The sequence below is a fragment of the Chrysochloris asiatica genome, unplaced genomic scaffold (assembly GCF_000296735.1).
Source record: "Chrysochloris asiatica unplaced genomic scaffold, ChrAsi1.0 scaffold00283, whole genome shotgun sequence".
NCBI classification, from domain to species: Eukaryota; Metazoa; Chordata; class Mammalia; order Afrosoricida; family Chrysochloridae; genus Chrysochloris; species Chrysochloris asiatica.
Window position 1 is genome coordinate 2,151,995 of NW_006408801.1, and position 19,892 is coordinate 2,171,886.

General features: G+C 49.6%; 1 protein-coding gene across 1 annotated transcript in view; it reads right to left on the reverse strand.

Moving 5' to 3' along the window:
- Positions 1 to 12,364: 12,364 nt before the first annotated feature.
- The window catches only part of ZNF516 (zinc finger protein 516), a 54,394-nt gene continuing 46,866 nt past the window's right edge, over positions 12,365 to 19,892 (reverse strand). The window contains exons 5-7 of the mRNA XM_006874547.1: positions 14,080 to 14,145; positions 13,337 to 13,616; positions 12,365 to 12,469 (exon numbers count right to left, since the gene is read on the reverse strand). Coding sequence (XP_006874609.1) covers positions 12,365 to 12,469; positions 13,337 to 13,616; positions 14,080 to 14,145 — 451 coding nt within the window. The remainder of the gene's footprint in view (positions 12,470 to 13,336; positions 13,617 to 14,079; positions 14,146 to 19,892) is intronic.

Consider the following 19,892-nt stretch of genomic DNA (forward strand, 5'->3'; position numbering starts at 1 on the left):
GCATTTCTGAGGAGCAGCTGGTAGGACCAACCAACCTTGCAGTTAGCAGTCCAGTGCTTATCCTACAGTGCCACACCAGGACTATGGTGGATGATCGAAAAGTAGTGCCAGTTCTCCATCCTTCATGGATCCTCCTTATTTGCCATGTGACTGACCTGTTTCTCCACCAAGATGTGGAGTCTACGGCCCACCTTCTGAATTGGGGCACCGTGTAAACTACTGGGGCCAAAAGAACGTCATGAAAGCAACAGGATCCAGTTAGAAGCCCTGCCCATTTTGGTCCCCATCAGGAACAGAAGTTCAGCCTGACCTGTTGGAGATACAGTCCATGAGGCAGAGTCCAGTGGCCTCAGATGAGGCCACCCAGTGGCCCCAGATGAGGCCAAGATCAACAGAGCCCACTTGCTGACCACCACTGAGGATAAATGAAGAGACTTCCACAACTCCAAGCCACCCCGCAGACGTGAGCAAACACCGCTGCTAGTGAGTGGGTGCTGCTAAGTATGTGGATGTTTGTTTTCTAGCCCAAACACCAACTGCCACTATAGGGACCCCGACTCACCGTACCCCACAAGAGTCGGTATATAACTGTGCTCCATAGGGTTTCAAATTCGCACACACCTCTGGGCAGACACACGCCTCCAACTTTAACTGTTTGTGTCCCTGGGATCCCCATTTGTTTTCTAGGCACTGAGATGCAGCTGTGGTCAAGACAGACTTTCTCGGCTCTCCTGGTGTCTGTATTCTCATGGTGATATTGGTTGTCTTGGAGGCAAGCCCAACTCATGGTCACCCCATGTGCTACAGAGCAGACCTGACCCGTAGGGTTTTCTTGGCTATAATCTCAGCAGAAGCAGATTGCCAAAACAGGTCTCTCATGGAGCTGCTGGGTGGGTTTGAACCACTGACCTTTCTGTTGGCCTTGTTTGTAAACCCTGTGTGCCCTGAGATGACACACAGAACTGAGTCTTCTGAGAGACTGATGATGCTGAGCCCTTTCAGAGCAGACCAGTAGAGGATGGAGACCCAGCCAAGCAGGAAGTAAGGAGAGACTCCGGAGATGAGGCTTCACGCACTGCATGCTGGACAGAACACCGGTCCTGTGGGAATCTGCTGACCAGACAGTGGGAAACCACAGGGTGTGTGCAGGACCTATACAGCACTGCCAGACGGTACACAAAAATACTGGGTAGAAGGCTTTCTACAAAGCAGAAATCCTCCAAATTTAGTGGGGTTCATGCGTGGGGAGGTGCGCTGCCTGTCACGTGTTTGCCTAGAAACGTGCAAACGACCTTGTAAGTCTCATACTACACTTGACCTCTCAGGAATGTTTTCCAGTAGCTTCCCCTCATTTGTGTTTCTTAAAGGTGAGGGAAGCCCCCCATCGCTGGAGCTGCACACACTCAGGGGCCTCTCCTGTGGTCGTTGTCATTGTGACAACTTGGGTGGCACCTGTTCCTGAAATTAAGGTGTGGTGAGAACTGCAGGGTGTACCAGCATCAGTCAGGGCCCAGGACTTATTATATACCTAGAAGTAAACACAGTCTCTCGCCTTTAACACATCAGCCCCTCAGCCTCCATGTGCTGGGTGGACGACGCCCCTCAGTCTGCAGCTTCTATGGGGCCCGCGCAATGGATACCCCGCTCCTCCATGTTGGTGGGCTTCTGGCCTCACAGGCAGAGCCCACGGCCCCACACACCCACCTGGAGCATTGGCCTAGCAGAGGCTGAAGGGGGCTGTCCTTCCATCCCCATGCCTTCTCAGTGGATGTGGATGTGAAGAAAAAGGAGGGTCCTCGTAGATTTCTCTTCTCTGCATGGGATCCATGAGCAGCCATCAACTGCCCCAGCCCCTAGACTCAGTCCATCCCCAAGACCCTAGTCATTAGCATTCCCCAAAAAAAAACCCAGAACCAACACCAAGACCCAGTCTGCTCCGAGCCCTGCGTGCCAGAGCAAACCTGCGTGTCACAGTGTTTCTAGCTGATGATTTTTTGAAAGCACATTGCCAGTCTTTGTTTCACAGTATCTCTGCCTTTGCCTGGGGCTGATCATTTTCTCATTGTTCGTGTTCCCATTTCTGCATGAGCCCACCTGGCATGCAGTAGGTGCTCAATATATGTTTGCTGGAGGGGAACACAAAGGAGGTGAACCAAGGAGAAATTATGGTGCTTGAAACCATGTGTGGTCACCATCTGCCATCTAGTGGCCAAGGCAGGCAACTTCAGGGGGAGAAGCTCTGGACAAGTGTCATTTCTACTTCTCACTTTTGGCTTCCTGAAGTATTTTGGTGGTGGTGGTGCCCTGAGTCTGTCGTGACTCACAGTGTCCCTGTATAGGGGTCCTGAGAAGCGACTGGTGTCATTGAACTGCCAACCTTGTGGTTAGCAGCCCAGGGCTGATCCTACCGCACCAGAACTCATGGAGTGTTGTTGTTAGGGGCCATGGAATCGGTTCCGACTCATAGTGACCCCAAGCACAACAGAACAAAACCCTGTGGGTCCTGCCTCATCTTCACAACTGTTGTTACGCTTGAACCCATTACTGCTGCCACCGTGTGCTTCCTGAGACTTCTACCATAGACCAAATGGCAAACCTTGCTGGAGGAGCTGAAGCAAGAAGACCATCACCGGCCAGCCCCAATGTAGCTGGCATTCAAGCAGCCGGCAGGACCGTGTGTTGACTGCAATCGTTGTTGCCAGGTGTCCTGGGGTCAGTTCCAATTCACAGTGATCCTATATGAGAGAGGAGCGCTTCCCCCACAGGGTCCGCCATCTTTATGGGAGAAGATCTCTAGGTCTTTCTCCCTTGGAGCAGCCTCCCCTAACCCTCCAACCTTTAAGGAAGCTGCCTACACTTAACCATGGCCTCACCAGGGCTTAGTATGATCCCTGCCTGGGGAGAGTCCCAGGTGATTTCCTCAGGCTCCGATACTTCCAGACACTTTGTGGGTGTGTCTAAGCCATTGTTACAGCCCCTGGGTCCATCCACTTCCTGAGGGTCCTCTTCTCTTTGGCTGACCCTCACAGGACTCTGGTCAGCAGATACCCACACCACCTGTGTTCCATGGTGTTCTTCTCCAGGGACTGGTCCCTTCAGATGAAAGTATGTGAGGTGAAATCTCAGTATCCTCACATCTAAGGAGCATTCTGGCTGAATTCCTTCCAAAACAGATTTGTTCATTCTTCTGATGTTGTTGTTATGTGCTGTGGAGTTGGTTCCGACTCACAGTGACCCTGTACAGGATTCCCGAGGCTATAAATCTTAACAGGAGCAGAAAGTCTCATCTTTCGCCCACAGAACGACTGATAGTTTCAAACTGCCAACCTTGAGGTTAGCAACCTGATTCATAACCACTATGCTACGAGAGCTCCTTCATTCTTCTGATGTTGTTGTTGTTATGTGCCGTGGAGTCGGTTCCGACTCACAGCGACCCTGCACAGGGTTTCCAAGGCTATAAATCTTTACGGGAGCAGAACGCCTCATCTTTCTCCATGGAACAGCTGGTAGTTTCGAACTGCTGACCTTGAGGTTGGCAGCCCGACTTGTAACTACTACGCTTATATTCAGTATTCTTAGCCAACATCATAATTCATGCTTTGTTGTTCTTCTTGTCGTTGTTAAATGCCATCCAGTCAGTCCTAACTCATAGTGACCCTGTTCCTGAGGAGCGGCTTGTGAGTTTGAACCACTGATCTGGTAGTTCAAACCAACCTTGCTGTTCAGTGCATTATCCTACAGTGCCACACCAGGACTCCGTTTCATGGTTTGGGGAAAGTTAAAATAAGTTGAGAAGAGGGAATCATGTAAAACTGAGGGGACAGTGGAGAGAGATTATGACACAGATGTTTTCAATGTAACACCTGAAGACAGAGGTAAGGCACTGGAGAGCGTGTGAAGGGTCTCTGAGGTGTGGGAACACTGTGTGACCACCCTGGTCCAGAGATTCCACCTGGACTGCTGAACAGCTGTGGACCACCAGTCGCCCTTCCAGTAACTCCTGAGGGTAAACCCCTGGCAGTCCCTGCTTATATATTCAGAGCAGCAAGCACTGGCTTGCTTTGGATGGGGGGATGATTGCAAATTGAGGGATGTATTTCATGTTCTGTGGCTCCCTAGAATGGTAGCCCAGTGCAAGTCTCTTCAGGAACTGACAAGGGTATCTAGAAACCTCAGAGATGCCAATCCTGGAAAATGGTCAGTAGGGAGCTGGTGCCTCACCTAGGCAGGACACCCCAAATCCTGATCACCCAGCATTCCACAGGCTGATGAGAGGGTCTTGGGTGAGAGGCTTTGGTGAAGGTCCTCTTGCCTGTTTGGAATAAGTCCCAGAAATCTGCTGAACTTTGGTTCTAAGATGAGGTGGGGCTGGGGCCAGCTTGGTTTCTGGGACATGAGTGCCCAGCAGGGGCTCTGGGCACCTGCATATCTGTCACAATCCACATCTCACACCGTCAGTGCGCCAGAGTCACACACGTCTGCAGCGTGGGAGACTGCAGAGTGGGTCACACCGTCAGTGCGCCAGAGTCACACACACGTCTGCAGCGTGGGAGACTGCAGAGTGGGTCACGGTGTGAGGGCCCCGGGTGACCACGGGGTGGGGGCTTCAGAGGTGCTGGGACATGGTCCGTGAGTACAGCTTCTCAGATCTGTCCTGCCGACAGTCTTTCCTCTGCTTAAGACAGCCACCAGAACCACGTACACCTCCCACATCTCCCACGACACCCGCACCCGCCACAATACCCACAATTCCACATCCACCCCACCACTCATAATACTCACACCCCTGCACCCCTCACAGCACTCATCTTAGCACACCACACACAATACCACACTACCACACCACACCATGTGCAGCAAAGTAAAACTGCTCCACGGGGTTTCCCAAGGCTGAGTTTTCAGAAGTAAATCACCAGGCCTTTCTTCCAAAGCACTTCTTGGTGGATTTGAACCTTCGACCTTTCAGGAAGCAGGTGAGGACATTCACTGTTTTACCACCAGGGCTGCCCTCTGAACTACTTCCTCTGGTTCTGGCTTTTGCCGTCTGGATGTAAAGGGGGAGCCCCTAGACCTAGACAATTCAGTGGCCATACTGCTGGACCACATGGAGTGCGAAGCCTGTGTCTTTCTCCACTGAACATGTCCTCCTCCTCCATCCTGGGACGTGTCTCCCCTGGATCCCTCCAGTTCCTGAGCTGCGATGCCAACACACCTCATCACAGCCTGCCGCGTCTCCTGTGCGGGGACTGCTTTCCCCAAGAACAGGGTATCTACCAGTACACAACTCCTTGTTGCCTTCACCTTCATCTCACTTTGAGTTAACGTCAGGAGAAAGAACTGCCCACCCCTCTCCTCGGTCAGATGTGACAATTCAAAACACACTGAAGATGTAGCATGGGCTTTTCCCCAAAATACAGGCATCCCTTAAAAATACTGCAGGGGGTTCGGTTCCAGACCACCACAATTACGTGAATATCACATAACATGAGCCACACGTATTTCCTGATTTTCCAGAACATGGAAACGTTATGTTGACACTAGACTGCTGTCGATCAGATGAACAAGAGCAGAATGAGAAATCTCAAATATTGTGAGAATGACCAACATGTGACATAGGTGAACACATGATATTGGAGAAATGGTACTGGGCGCAAGTCGCCACGGACCTTCAGTCTAAAAAGTGCAGTATCTGCAGAGCGTAATAAAGTGAAGCACACAGAACAAGGCCTGCCTAGACGTTCCCTTGGGCATTTTCTCACTGAAGTCCAGGTGTGGGTTTTGTCTCCTGTGTCGAGACCTTCTCATAGGTGATCCAAGTCCATGACGTCTCCCTCTCAGGTATAATCTGTGATGGTCTGTTTCCAGGTAACAGCCTCTGCCCTCCATCAAAACTTGTAGGTGGGGCCTACCTAGTCCTGGTCCCATGGGCACTTTCTGTCCCCTGGCCTCTCTCCCCAAGTGGGTCTGCTCCCGATTCACCTACAGTCCCACAGTCTGGATCCCTGTGAAGGGGAATTCACGGTTTGGATATCTGCAGCCCGCTCTCCAGGGAGGACTGTGAGAGTATATTTCATTCTGGCCATCTTCGAGCCTCAGGACCGAGCACGCAGCTGATGCCCTGGGCTTGTCAGATGAGTGTATAAGGTCAACAACGTTCCGTATACTTCTACAACTTCAAAGAGTCCTGGGACCATTTGGTGAGATGAGACCTGTGTGTCATTTACCTGGTTCCACTAACTCACCTATTCAAGGTTCTAATACTGCACCTGGCAAAGGTAGGCACAACGCTGGGGGAGACCTCCTCTGGGGTCTGTCTTCCTGTGGAGCCATGGCAGCTCTCGGATTCTTCCCACTGGTCAGTTTCTGCATTGTGGAATGACCCAGAAACATCTACTTGTGACTTATGGTAGACCTCCAAAGGGTCACCCTCCTCCCCCACTGCTGGGGGACCCTTTCTGCTCCGTGTGACACTCCTTTGTTTGATTCTGATGTCCCTGTCCTGGAGCCCTCTAGTTCATCAATGTCAACCTTTACACGTAGCTCCCAGGATCTCAAAGACAGCTATGATGAGGGAGCAGTGGGAAGACAGCTCATTGTCGCCACAACACTGGTCTTTGGTTGATAAACCCGGACACAGAGAAAACTAGAGGTCCTGATCCTTTAGAAACTGAAGTTGTAGGCATCCCAGTTCAGAGTTCAAACCCATGCCCCATTTTTAGCAGAGCAGATATTCCATCCCATTCCTAAGAGTGGTCTTGAATAAAGACTAGTGGAACCCCAAAAATTATGGTCCTTGATCACCCTTCAGGTCTAGAGCTGAATTCACCCCTGTAGCTCCATTTCCAGGCAATAGATAGGTCTGTAAGAGGACAATAACACCAGGGAGGTATTTGACCACTGAAGAGACAAAGAGCAGCATTTGTCACGGACAAAGCTTGGAAGGCAGAAGGCAACAGGAACAAAGTCCGGAAGGAAACACAGGGCGTGGGGCATGACGCCACATTGTGGGGACTGCAGTCAGTGAGATGCAATAGTGTGGACAGATTGTTGAATAGAAACCTACTGGCTCTGTAAGCCTTCGCCCAATTCACAAAAAAAGGCCTTGGGATGGAAATCCCCACATCACCTTAACAAAAGCTGCATTTGTGGCTTCCCACGTGCTCCTTTGCAGCCATCATGAATGGCTCTCAGAGCCTCAGATCCCTCTAGTGGTATCTGGGATAGTGATGCCTTCAGAGACTCCTAGGATCCGTCACCTGGGGAGCCCATTACCCACAGCATCCAGTCTGACTATAGCAACCCCGTAAGAGAGATTACACTGCCCTATAGGAGTCCTAGTGTGGCGCCCGCCCGTGGGCTAATGTGTCAGACTGCAAAGTCATTTGAACTGTAAGGTTGGTGGTTCAAGCTCACCAGCTGCTCCTTGGATACCCTGTACAGGGTCGCTATGGGTCGGGATTGACTGGATGGTACTTAACAACAACAACAACAACAACATAGGTTTTCCAAAATTGCTATCTTTAGGGAAGGAGACTGTCTCAGCGTTCTCCTGCAGTGGGCCTGGGGAGTTCAGATCATTGATCCTTCAGTTAGCAGCTGAGCTCTTAACCACTGCACCGCTAGGACATGGGAAAAGCCAACATCCCCGGTTTCTTTCATTTCACTTCCTAATCCCGTCACTAGGGATTCACCTCGTAATAAGTGACGGTACATTGTGAAGACCGTAATCAGTAAGATGAAGCAAATGTGTGTGAATTGCTGAATGGAAAACTGATCTGCTCTGTGAACCTTCACCCAATTCTCAATAGAAAATTGTTTTTAAAATGTTAAAAAGAAAGAAAATCCAATGGAACCTAGCTCCACTCTGACACACAAGGGGGGTTACCATGAGTTGGAACTGACTCAACGGCCACCAATTGGTTGTGCCCCAAAATATATTGTTTTGTTTTTCTTACATGTGGACCTTATAAAAATAGAATATGTCCTTTCTTAGAACTTTTTTTTTTTAACTCAACATCATGCTTTCATGATACATCACGTTGTTGCATGCCGCTCTGGGTCTAATTTTCATCATTTAGCCTTAAAACGAAATGTCACCTCTAAGTAGTGAGAGTAAGAGCACTCAGAGCAGATTAGGTGTGCAGCCCCCTTGGAAAGAGAAAGGTACTGATGTAAACCAGTCCCCCGGGCAGTCAGCGTCCCACTGTAGCAGCTTCATGTTGCTGTCATGCCAGTCACTTTCCCACCAGTATTTCAAATACCAGCAGTGTCACCCCATGATGGCCCGTTTTGTGTGGAGCTTCCAAACAAAGGCAGACAAGGAAGAAGGACCTGGTGATCCCCAGAGAACACTGTCTGACTCACTGGCTTCAGAGGCGCCACCAGGAGGAGGGTGTCAAGTCTGGTGCAGTGAGGGTGGGGTGACCCATGGTGAGACGAACAAGCTGGTGACTGTGAGTTGCCACAAGATCGGGCAGCGCTCTGCTGGAGGATATCAGGTCACCAAGAGGAGCAGGCTACAGGACGACGGTGAGCTGCTTGCCTGCCCCATCAGTAAACATGAGCTCGTGTTCGTGTCTGCCTTGTACTGAGTCTGGTTTTTGCACCCAGCGTAGTAGAGCATCTGCCACCTGGTGCCCAGTAGCCAAGGAGCACCTGGAAGGCAGGGTTCCTACAGCCCACCTAGCACTGGATGCCGGCCCACCTGGAGCAAGCATCCACACACCTATTACCTGGAGGAGCCCCCACAGTATCAACCCACCTGTTACCTGGAGGTACCCCCACAGGGTCACACCTGTTACCTGGAGGTATCCCCACAGGGTTGCACCTGTTACCTGGAGGCACCACCACAGGGTCGCACCTTTTACCTGATGCCCTCCACAGAGTCACACCTGTTACCTGATGCCCTCCACAGAGTCACACCTGTTACCTGGAGGCACCCCCACAGGGTCACACCTGTTACCTGATGCCCTCCACAGGGTCACACCTGTTACCTGGAGATCCCTCCACAGGGTCACACCTGTTACCTGATGCCCTCCACAGGGTCACACCTGTTACCTGGAGGCACCCCCACAGGGTCACACCTGTTACCTGGAGATGCCCCCACAAGGTCATATCCCACCTGCTATCTGAAGGTGCCCCCAGTATGAGTGACACGTCCCATGGTGCCATGCTGCCCCCAGTAGGTGAGCACAGGAATTGCCACAGCACATGCCCTGAGCTGTTCAGGTAACCGTCAGCTCCCTACAGAGGAATCTGGGCTGTCATTGGCTAACTGAGAAGAGCACCCTTCTCGATGACACCAGGGGGCCACCGACAGCTAGCACCCCAGGAAAATCAGCCCATATCCTAAAGTGGTGGGGTCATCTAATAGACCCAAAATAATTCCAGAAAAATTCCTCAAAATACCGTTTTCAGCAGTTCGAACACGCCAGTTGCTCCTGAGAAACCCTGTACAGGGTCGCTACAAATGGGAACCGACTCAGCAGCACTTAGCATCGCCACCCAAGGTATAAACTTCGTGCTCCACCAGTGACCTCACAGTGGGGCTCAGACTGGCAAAGGTGGGACCTCCTTGGAACATTGTGGGCCGGTTCCACACCTTGGTGTATTGTGGGAGCAGCTTCAAGTGCTTACTGGCCCCCTTACTAAATACTAAACTTTAGACTACACTTTGCTTCCATTCTGTCTAGTGAGTCTGAAGGCCCAGCTCTCTCTGGCCCGACCGCTGGATCCTGGTTCTTCAGAAATAATCATTTCACCCAGGTTTGGCTGGTTAGGGGTCTCCCTGTGCCCATTCCCACCTGGCCTGTGTGGCACATAATTGAAGAAAGGCATAGTGTGTGCATCTGATGGTGGGATATGAAAATCAAAAATAAATGTGTGCAGCCTGGAGCCCATAAGAGAATTGGGAGAAAAAAATTCCAATATGCTATTTTGGTGTCTTTTAGATGAACTTTCCTGAGAGTCATCCTAAAATTCTGACTCATATAAAGAAACAGCACTAAAACTGGGTTCGCTCAAAACACCAAATTCCCCAGGGGTGGGGGGCAGGCAGGATGAAAACAATGTGGTCTTTTCTGCAGATAAAGACATGCTTGGGTTTGGGTCCAGTGATTTAAACTACCTTCTGAAGAGAGGGGAAAAACGTCTTACAAACTTCAAGAACTCCAAGAGTTTTCTTTTATTTATTTCAAATTCCAATAGAATACGTTATATCTACATATTTTTATCACACAACTGAATGAATTTTTCTGAGTTAAATATATCAATCTAGTTACAAATTCTAATATAAAGAGTACAAAATATAATGTTATAAACTGTATTTAAAAAAAAAGAAAAAAAGAAAGAAAGAAATACAAATTCTATGGTCTTTTGTACTTTACTGCCTCAAAGGAGAATTAGCAAAATGCATGAAGAATGAACATTTGACATTTGGTGGGGGTGGGGGTCACTTCATCACCTCCACCTGCATATTAATATTAGGGGGTGATCATGGGTAGGTAACCCTCAGCCAGGAAGATCCTACTGATCTGTAGGGAGCTTCCCCCTAAAGTCAGGCAAGGGCTGTTGAATTCTTTTTTTCTTTTTTTGCAGTGAATAAAATATTCTGCAATTAGAACTCGCCCAAGTTAAACGCAGCCAATGGTGCTGCGGAAGTTTTGGACGAGGGGAAAGTGAGATACATAGTCCTTCCATTCCTTCCTTCCGTGCGACAGCCACCCCTTCGGATGTGTGTGTTGTCTTGTTTTAAAGGAAGGTTGTAAGAGACGGGCCGTGAGGATCCAGGACGCACGCCGAGGGCCGCTCACTGGCTAGGCCAAGAAAACGCTGCTGTCTCTCGATGGACGTACTGTGTGTCCACGCTGCCTTCAAAGACCTGGGGGGCATGACGTCTACTGGATGCAACCCGAGCACCAATCAGGGCGTCCTGGCTGAGCTGGCGCCCTCACAAAATCAGCGTCCCTCCCGCCTGGACATGACCGCGTGCAATTCCTCATGAGCACCCAGAGCACCCTGCTTCCAGCAAGCCAGTGTCTGCCTGGATTTAGAGAAAACAAATAAATATCGGCTAACCTCATAAGACATTCTCTACTTTTCAAGTCAAAAATAATCGCAATAATAAACTCCACTTGGCTTGTCCATGTGTGTGCTGACCAGGGTGGCATTTATCTGCTTGGGATTGAAGCCAGGCAGGAGGGTGAGAGCCCTGTGGACCACACCCGGTTGTTCCAGAGAACTCAGAATGTTCATTCTTCAGATTAAGGGGGATGAGTGAATGCCCTGAAGGAGTTTTAGAAGCTCACTGCTTTTGTGTGATTTCAGTTCTAGGTGAGGAAGCAACTCGAGCAGGAGATGAAAAGGAGGTGCAGAGCCGGAAGGAGCGAGGGCTAGGGGGCAGGGGGCAGACACGAAGAAGCTGCTGAGTAGACAAGTCAACCCTTTATTGTCTAGGTTACATGGGACAGCAACACTGTAAAAATCTGGTCAGAAACAAAGAAGGAGCAGGCCGCTAGAGGTAGTAGAAAGTCTGTTAACAGTCACAGCTGGGTTACAGGAGTGTATCCTGTGGAAACTGACTATTCCCATAGGAAAAAAAAAAAAAAAAAAAAAGAATCAAAACATATTGGCTAAATAAATAAGCAAACACAGATCCTATTCAATAGGATGACCCATACAATACTGCTGATGCGTGGGGGCGGAGCCACGTGTTCACGCCGGAACGTGGTTAGGTGGGGAAAGAACCATGTGCTCATGCCAAGTGATGTCTGGAGGTTGCCGATAGGTGGGGAAGTGACCATATGTTCACGCGGGAACGTAGTGCGTGTGGAGGTTGCAGATTCGTGGGGAAGGAACCATGTGTTCACGCTGGAATGTGGTTTGTTAGGAGGTTGCTGATTCGTGGGTAAAGAACCATGTGTTCACGCCAGAATGTGGTTTGGAGGCTGCCGATAGGTGGGAAAGGGGCCACGTGTTCTCATGACTGTGGTTTGTGTGGAGGCTGCCGATAGGTGGGGAAGGGGCCACGTGTTCTCATGACTGTGGTTTGTATGGAGGCTGCTGATAGGTGAGGAAGGGGCCACGGGGTGGTGCCGGAACGTGATTTGTTTGGAGGTTGACGCTCATTTGGATGTGAACGACACCTCACTTAGGACACTGCCCCTGGCACACGGCTGGTCAAGACGACCCCTCGGCTCGGGGGTCTCCTGGAAGCCTGACTGGTTAGACGTTCTGCTGGAGCGACCCCGGCTGGCAGCGACATGTCAGCCCGTGCCCAGCCACGCTGGCTAAGCCTCTCGGGGCCGCTCCTGATATCGCACAGATGTACGCTAGACCTTGGCGTGGCTTTGGGTAGCGAACTTCTTTAATCACTAACAGAAACAGACGGGAGCGCGGCCAGCTCCGGAATGGCCACCGTGTATTTACAGTGGCGAAGAGAGAAGCCAAAAGGGGCGGAGGGCCGATGAGCCTGACACAGAGCCACAGAAAGGTCCTTTGAGTCGCAGGTGACCGGGTCGCTACAGTGCATGCGTCACCGTCACCATCAACTTAGTACGCCTGCGCAGCCCTTCCTAACCTGAAACCTACCCGGCAGGACGTGCAACATACTGGCGTGAGCAGATCCGAAAAAATAAGTGTAAAAAACATAAGATTTATAATATATATATATATATATATATATATATATATATATATATATATATATATATATATTATATAAGCTAGCCAGTTACATTGCAGTGATTGCAAAGTACGCTGAACCGTCAAGTAATTTGAACTCAGGAACAAGTAGAATCCAGAACCAAACATTAACTAATAACAATAACAGCAACAATAATAATAATTCAACCAATCTTTAAAACAGGAAACCCACATTTTATGGGTACGGGTGTGTATGTGTGTGTTTAAAACAAAGTCTGTGTTTCCGAAGCCTGGTGCCTACAAAAAACGCACTGATCCAGGAGTGTCTTAGTAAACGGTTGCTCTCCTTGGTAATAAAGGTTAGGTTCATTTTCTGTACATGTAAAATTATTGCTTTTTTTTTTTTCTTTTTGAAAAATATATTTTAGCATGCTCATTTTAATCCATTTCCTGCCTTTACAAAATGTCACAATTAAAAAAAAAAAAAAAAAAGACCTAGTAAAGCTTTTGCAAAACATTTCACAGAACATCTTCATTCAAGGCAGCAGGTACTTTTGATAAAATCATATGTGCAAAACTCTGAGCATCTCAGCCAGCTCACCGGCACACGTGGTGCCACAGTAACCGGAAGGGGAGTCTAACCTGTGGAACAGTCTGAACTGCGGACGCTGCGTGCGTGGTTGAAGGGCCTTACCCCCACCACAAAAACAACTTGCATCTGAAAGAGTAATGAAGAAGAGGTATATAAAGCAATTCCCCCAGCCATGGGCCCGGTGACCGCCACCCAGGCAGCCAGGGGCCCCTGGCTGAGGTGGGGAGGGGGAGGCGGGGAGCAGAGGTCCCAGAGCACCGAGCACCCTAAGGAGGACCCAGGACTCTTCTGCAGCGACTGGAGCCAAGGGGAGCGGGCGGGCTGGGTGGCTGCAGCTTCCTCGGCGGCCGCCTGCACGATGTAGCCCTGATACGAAAAGGTCCTGAGAGTAAACAAACAAGCTGCTGTTTGCTTAGTGTTCAACTAACTGTTTGCTGAAGCGGAAGCTAAGCAGTTCCCCAGCTGTGCTTACACGTGATGGGGCGCACAGAGCCTGCCTGGCCCCTCCAGCACCTGAATGAAGTGCGCCCCTCCCACGCCTGTGCTGACCCCTCAGCCCCCCTGGATGGTGAGCCTCCACCATCGGACGTTCGCTCCAGTCCTCTGCGTGTCCACCGGGTCCGGTCACAGCTTCGCGCCTTCACTGTCCAGTCCACACAAATCTCGCTTTTCCAGTGTCTCCAACTCGGCTCGGCTCACACAGTGCCTGCCAGTAGGGCTGCTGTGGGGAAAGCTGGGGGCTGTGGGCAGTCAGCACATGTCTGTGTCGAGAATATATACATGGAATCTTGAGAGCGTCTTCGTTGATTTGGGGGGAAGGACAAGTGTGCTCCAGCGGTTCTCACGCCAGCACATCGGCTCCAGGACTTGAGGTGTTCAGTAGGGAGTCTTCCAGCTGGTTCCGAGGGGTCCTGTCAGCAGCGGGCAAAGGGGCCCGGTGTCTCTAGGTCCCCTTTCTGAGAGGCACTGTTTGGACGGGCTCTGCATTATGATGAACTCTCCCCTGAAGGACACAAGGAGACAAGGAGACAAGGAGAGAGAACTCATTTCTGAAGTGCGGCTCCTCAGGCAGATTCCCGACTCACCTTCCCACCAACCCCAGGAACACACAAGGGCCCGGGCTCCAGGCAAGACACATCTATCTCCCTGCCATCATGCAGAATGGAACAAGCGCCTCTAACATCACATTGTGGCCTTACAGAGGAAGCTTCTCAGGTCACTCCCAGAGATTCCAAGGAAATCAGTGCTGTGAACGGTGGAGCATGGGGCTACTAACTGAAAGGGTGACAGTTCAAACCTGCTCATAGGTGCCTCAGAAGACCTGGCTATCTGCTTCCAAAAGGAAGGAAACAGCTGGAAACATCATCCTGCACAAGTGGGGTCCCTGTGAGTCAGAGCTGACGCAACAATAACTACTAGTCATGTGATTTAGAAATGGATCCGTTTCAAATGGAAGAATGGCAGACAGAACACCGTATGACCTAGCAATCCTACTATTGGTATACAGAGGTCTGTCAGAATATCCCATTCTTTTGCACTTTCCCATGAATGAAAAAGCCCTCTTGTATATTCTTGAGAAATAACAGCCACAACACAGATAGATGTATGTACACTCATGTTCACTGTGGCGCTACTGACGATAGCAAGAAGACAAGAACGAAAGTGTCCGTCCCTGAAGACTGGCTAATAAGTCAAGGAGTGGAGCACTGTACAGCGCTGAAGAAGTCAGTGGCCCGGAGAAGCACCTCCTAACCTGACTAGACCTGCACATACGCTGCCAAGAGACCTCAATCCCAGTGGCCAGTGTTGTGTGAGACCACGACTGCCTGAAGTCAAGAAAAGGTTTCACACCAAAAGAACCTTCCTTAGTGGGTGTCAAGGCAGAGAGGGGAGTGGGGTAAACCCCTAACTAAAGAGGAGCCATAGACTAACTTGGCTCAAGGAGCAAGCAATAAACAGTTAAGGGGGCTGGGAGGGCGGGGGTAGCAGAAAAAGAAAAGCAAATCATTATGTTGGAACCAGCTTTGGCAAAAAGGTTGAGGGGATGGGATTGGCAGCATTCCTGAAGAAGGCAAAAGCCCATACTGTAAAGCTGGCATACAGCTGAGTGACAGCCCCCAAATGCTGCCATGTCTGTCTGGCCAAACCTGGGAGGGTTTTCACCAAGTCCTATAAACGACGACCAGGTGGGACAGCAGAGGAGGGCTGGGGGACTGGACGGTCAGGAGAGGCAGTGGGAGCCATGACCCCAGGGGATGCCCTGCCGTGTGTCACATCACAGCTTCAGGACTGACGGCAGACAGACTTCTTCTCACTTCATGTATCCCGGTGACAGCCACCGTGCTTGCAAACCTCGCACTAGAAATACTGGGGGCTGAGAGGGCTGGTGGGCAGAATCAGCCGAGTGCTTCTCTTGTGGTAAGGAGCACTGGTGGTGTCCAGGGTTAAGTGCTGAGCTGCTAACCAAGAGCGCGCAGTTCAAACCCACCATCTGCTCCGCGAGAGAAAGAGACGGCAGTGTGCTCCCATGATCTACGGAAACCAAACTGGGTGGTGGTACTCAGTCCTACAGAGTCGCGACGTGTTAGAATCCACTGCCGGCAGCGGTCTGGTGGTTTGGTTTAGTCCAAAAGTGAGGACCAATGTTCTTTGGGCAGTTTGGTTTCTCTTGTACAGCTGTGTGAATTGTACGCTTTTGTAGAAAGCAATACTATCTTTCTTTCTGGCATTTCCGTGTCTGCAATTTTCAGGAATTTCAAATGTGATCATGGCCAAGTCCGGGCAACTATTTTGTGGTGGTTTTTGTAGCAACCAATCACACAGATTCACCAATGAGATGACCAAAGGAGAGAACTACGTTCACATTGACAATATTTCTTCACGCCATGATTTTCCTGTGCACTCTTCCAGGGAACAAGGAACTGGGCACAACCACGGCCAAACTTCATCAGAGCTAAAGACAGCTGAGAAAATAAGGCAAAAAAGCTTGTTTCCACAGAGCTGTCTTCCAACCTGCTTATTCACAATGGGCACACACATCCGCCGCCCAGGGACGCGCTTTAGGCCCTACAACAAGCTGCTTGTTTTTATAGAAACGGCTTTGCAACAATTGTTAAGTGCCATCAAGTCGGTTCTGATTCCTAGTGACTGCATATGAGGTTTGCAAAGAGGAGCTGGTGGGTTTGAACTACCAACCTTGGGTTTAGCAATCCAGCGCTATGCCATGCGGATGCTTACTGAGTTGTGCTTTGTTATAGGCATGGAGCATTTTCACTCCCCCATTCCCAATGAGGACACAGGCTAACTACTGCCCTGATCACATCTCCACAGATGAGGGAGGGTGCTGAAGGCTGCTGGTCCCCACCCAACAGCTCAAGACTTCACTGGGTTCACACTCAGACTTCCTGCATTGGGGGAATGGTTCTTGTGGAAAGCCCTGCCCATGTCTCTTGGCCCACATCCAGCCCCAGCCCTCCTTGCAGACAGCCCTGTCTCTCCCTGGGGTCCCGAGTGCCTCCCAATGGGGTGCTCTGTTGTTCATCTTGAACCATCACAAATCCGTCTTTAATATAGCCCACTAGGGTCCACCTTTGTAAGGATTCAAAGCTGATGGCGGACCCCTGCTTGCCCTCCAAGTCCAACCGGGGAGGTCTTAGGCCAGCCTTCAGAGGCCCCTGATCCAGGTCCGTGCCTTGTCCACCCTCCTGGCTCCGGTCATCCCGAACATCCCAAGGAACAACGAAGCAAGATGCCCACCACTGATGTTTGTCTGCACTGGCTCTCCAAAACATGCCCGTCCACTTAGGCCCTTCCAAGTCCCAAGTTCCCAAGGATGGTCCCATGCCTCATCCTTTTCTCAGGACCCCCTTGACCTGCTCTAGCGCTCCCCCCGCCAACACCAGATCTGAAGAGCCACAGGCTCAGGGACAATGGCCCATACACACTCAGCACTCAGTTAATGCTGTTGATGAATCAGGGGTTGCTGGAAAACCTGTTTCCACAGACTTTCTGAGGCCCCTCATGCAGATGCGTCAATCAACTCAAGTGTGACATCAAATCATTTCTGCGTGAACACACAATTCCCTATCGTTCGTTAAGAAACAAAAACGACACAAAACTATGAGCCACCTACCACTTCTAAAGCCTCAGGGAAAAGGCTCTTATTTAAATATTAATTCGTAGATGTTCGCCACGTGCTCTACAGATGAAAAAGAATCCTGTGGGTAAGTATCACAAAACCACATTCCACGCATAATGAATTACAGAACTAACTCTATCCATCTATAAAGTAGCCCCGATTTAAACAACAAGGGTGACTTCCTAAATGTACACAATTTAGACAAAGAGAACCTCGTAGTAACAAAGCACCCCTAGGATTTAAGCGTCTGTCTGCTGTTGCTGTACAGGGTTGCTATGGGTCGGAATCGACTTGACGGTATTTAACAACTGTTGCTGTGTGTTACATTGATTCTGACAGACTAATCTTTATGGAGGGTCTTGAAATGTAGTTCCTAAGTATGTGTTGTTGTTGTTGTTGTTAAGTGCCATCGAGTCGGGTCCGACCCATAACGACCCTGTACAGGGTTTCCGAGGGTGTAAATCTTTACGGGAGCAGAAAGCCTCATCTTTCTCCCGCGGAGCAGCTGGTAGTTTTGAACCGCTGACCTTAAGGTTCACAGCCCGATTCGTAACCACTACGCTACCAGAGCTCCTTTCCTAAGTATGTATGTCAAGGAAAAGGGGCTCTCAGAAGGACACCAAGACATTGGGTTGAGGACACCAGGGTTTGAGTGTGGCACCAGCAGGTTCACTAATGTAATGCAATGTTGTTGATGCTGCCCAGCTGATTTCAACTCGAGCTGCCCTCCAGTGACGGAGCAGGTGTCCTCACTGTCATCTTATGGGAACAGATCACCAGGTCTTTGGAGGGTTCAAACTGCTGACCCTTCACCTGAGTGCTTAACTGCTGTACCACAAGGGTTCCTTACCATCATGGAAACCCCAAACCAAACCTAATGCCATTGAGTGAAACAGACCCAGAGGAGCCATCAAGACAAGCAAGCAAGTCCCTTCAGGACAAACCCTCCTCTAAGACTGAAACTCAAATGGAACACATGAACAGGCATGCCAGCTTGCTGGCAACCATGTTGGTGTACTGGTGAGTGGAAGAAGGGGAAAGGCAGCAATGAAGAAATGGGCTGAGTTCAACCACAGTCCATTGACTCCCATTGCCTTGGAGATGAGAGTGAGAGGAGGAAGGGCTGGTTGGTCCAAAGTGTGGTGAGACCTCGGGACACTTGAGCCCATATACAAGGACATAGCCACAGAGGGCTAGAGCTGAGAGTGATGCATCTAGCTGATATAAGGGGAGATGCACAAGAACACCCAGACCTACAGACAGTACCCATTTGACCTAGTCTCAATGGCTTGATAATCAAAACTCGACTAGAGGAAGATAGAAAAAAATTTTTTGATAAAGGAAACAAGGGTAAATTACTACAATTTGATGACCTTGGCCTATACTCATAGATGTAGCAGTTCAAAATACCAACACAGAAGGAAGGAGTCTTCATATCAAGTATCAATGCTATCCCCTCCATATACAGAGTAGATAGGAATGGGTAACTTAGATGCTGTTGTTGTTGTTAGGTGTCATTGAGTCGGTACCAACTATAGCAATCCTATGTACAACAGAAGGAAACATTGCCCAGTCCTGGGACAACCTCACAATTGTTGTCACGCTTTACCCCACTGATGCTGCCACGTGGCTAATCTATCTCGCTGGGTTTCTTCTTCTTCATCTCTGAGCCCTCACCTTACCAAACATGACATCCATCTCTAGTGACTGGTCCCTCCAGACAATATGTCTGAAGTATGAAAGACAAAGTTTGGTCATCCTGGCCTCCAAGGACCACTCTGGCTGCACTTCTTCCAACACAGAACTGCTGGTTCTTTCAGAAGTCCATGGCACTTTCAATATTATCCTCCAACACCATAACTCAAAAGCATCAATTCTTCCACAGTCTTCCTTATTCACTGTCCAGCTTTCACATGCATATGAGGTTATTGAAAATACCATGGCTTGGGTCAGGTGCACCTTAGTCCTCAAGCTGACATCTTTGCTCTTCGACACTTTACAAAGGTCTTGTGCAGCAGATTTGCCTAATGCAATATGTTGTTTGATTTCTAGTCTGCTGCTTCCATGAGTGTTGATAGTTGATCCAAGAAGAATGAAGTCCTTGACAACTTCAATCTTTTTCCCTGCTGTTTATTAGTCCAGTGGTGAGGATTCTTGTTATCTTTCCATTGAGATGTAATCCATACCAAAGGCTGTGCTCTTTGATCTTCATCAGTAAATATTTTAAGTCCTCTTCACTTTCAGCAAGCAAGGATGTATCATCTGCATATCGCAGGTGGTTAATGAGTCTTTCTCCAATCCTGATGCCACACTTTTCTTGGATGATTTGCTTCTTGGATGATTTGCTCAGCATACAGGTTGAATAAGTATGGTGAGAGAATACAATCCTGTCACACACCTTTCTTAATTTTAAACCATGTCGTTAGAACAACTGCCTCTTGGTCCAGGTACAGATTCCTCATGAGCACAATTAAGTGTTCCAGAGTACTCATACTTCACAATGTTGTCCATAGCTTGTCA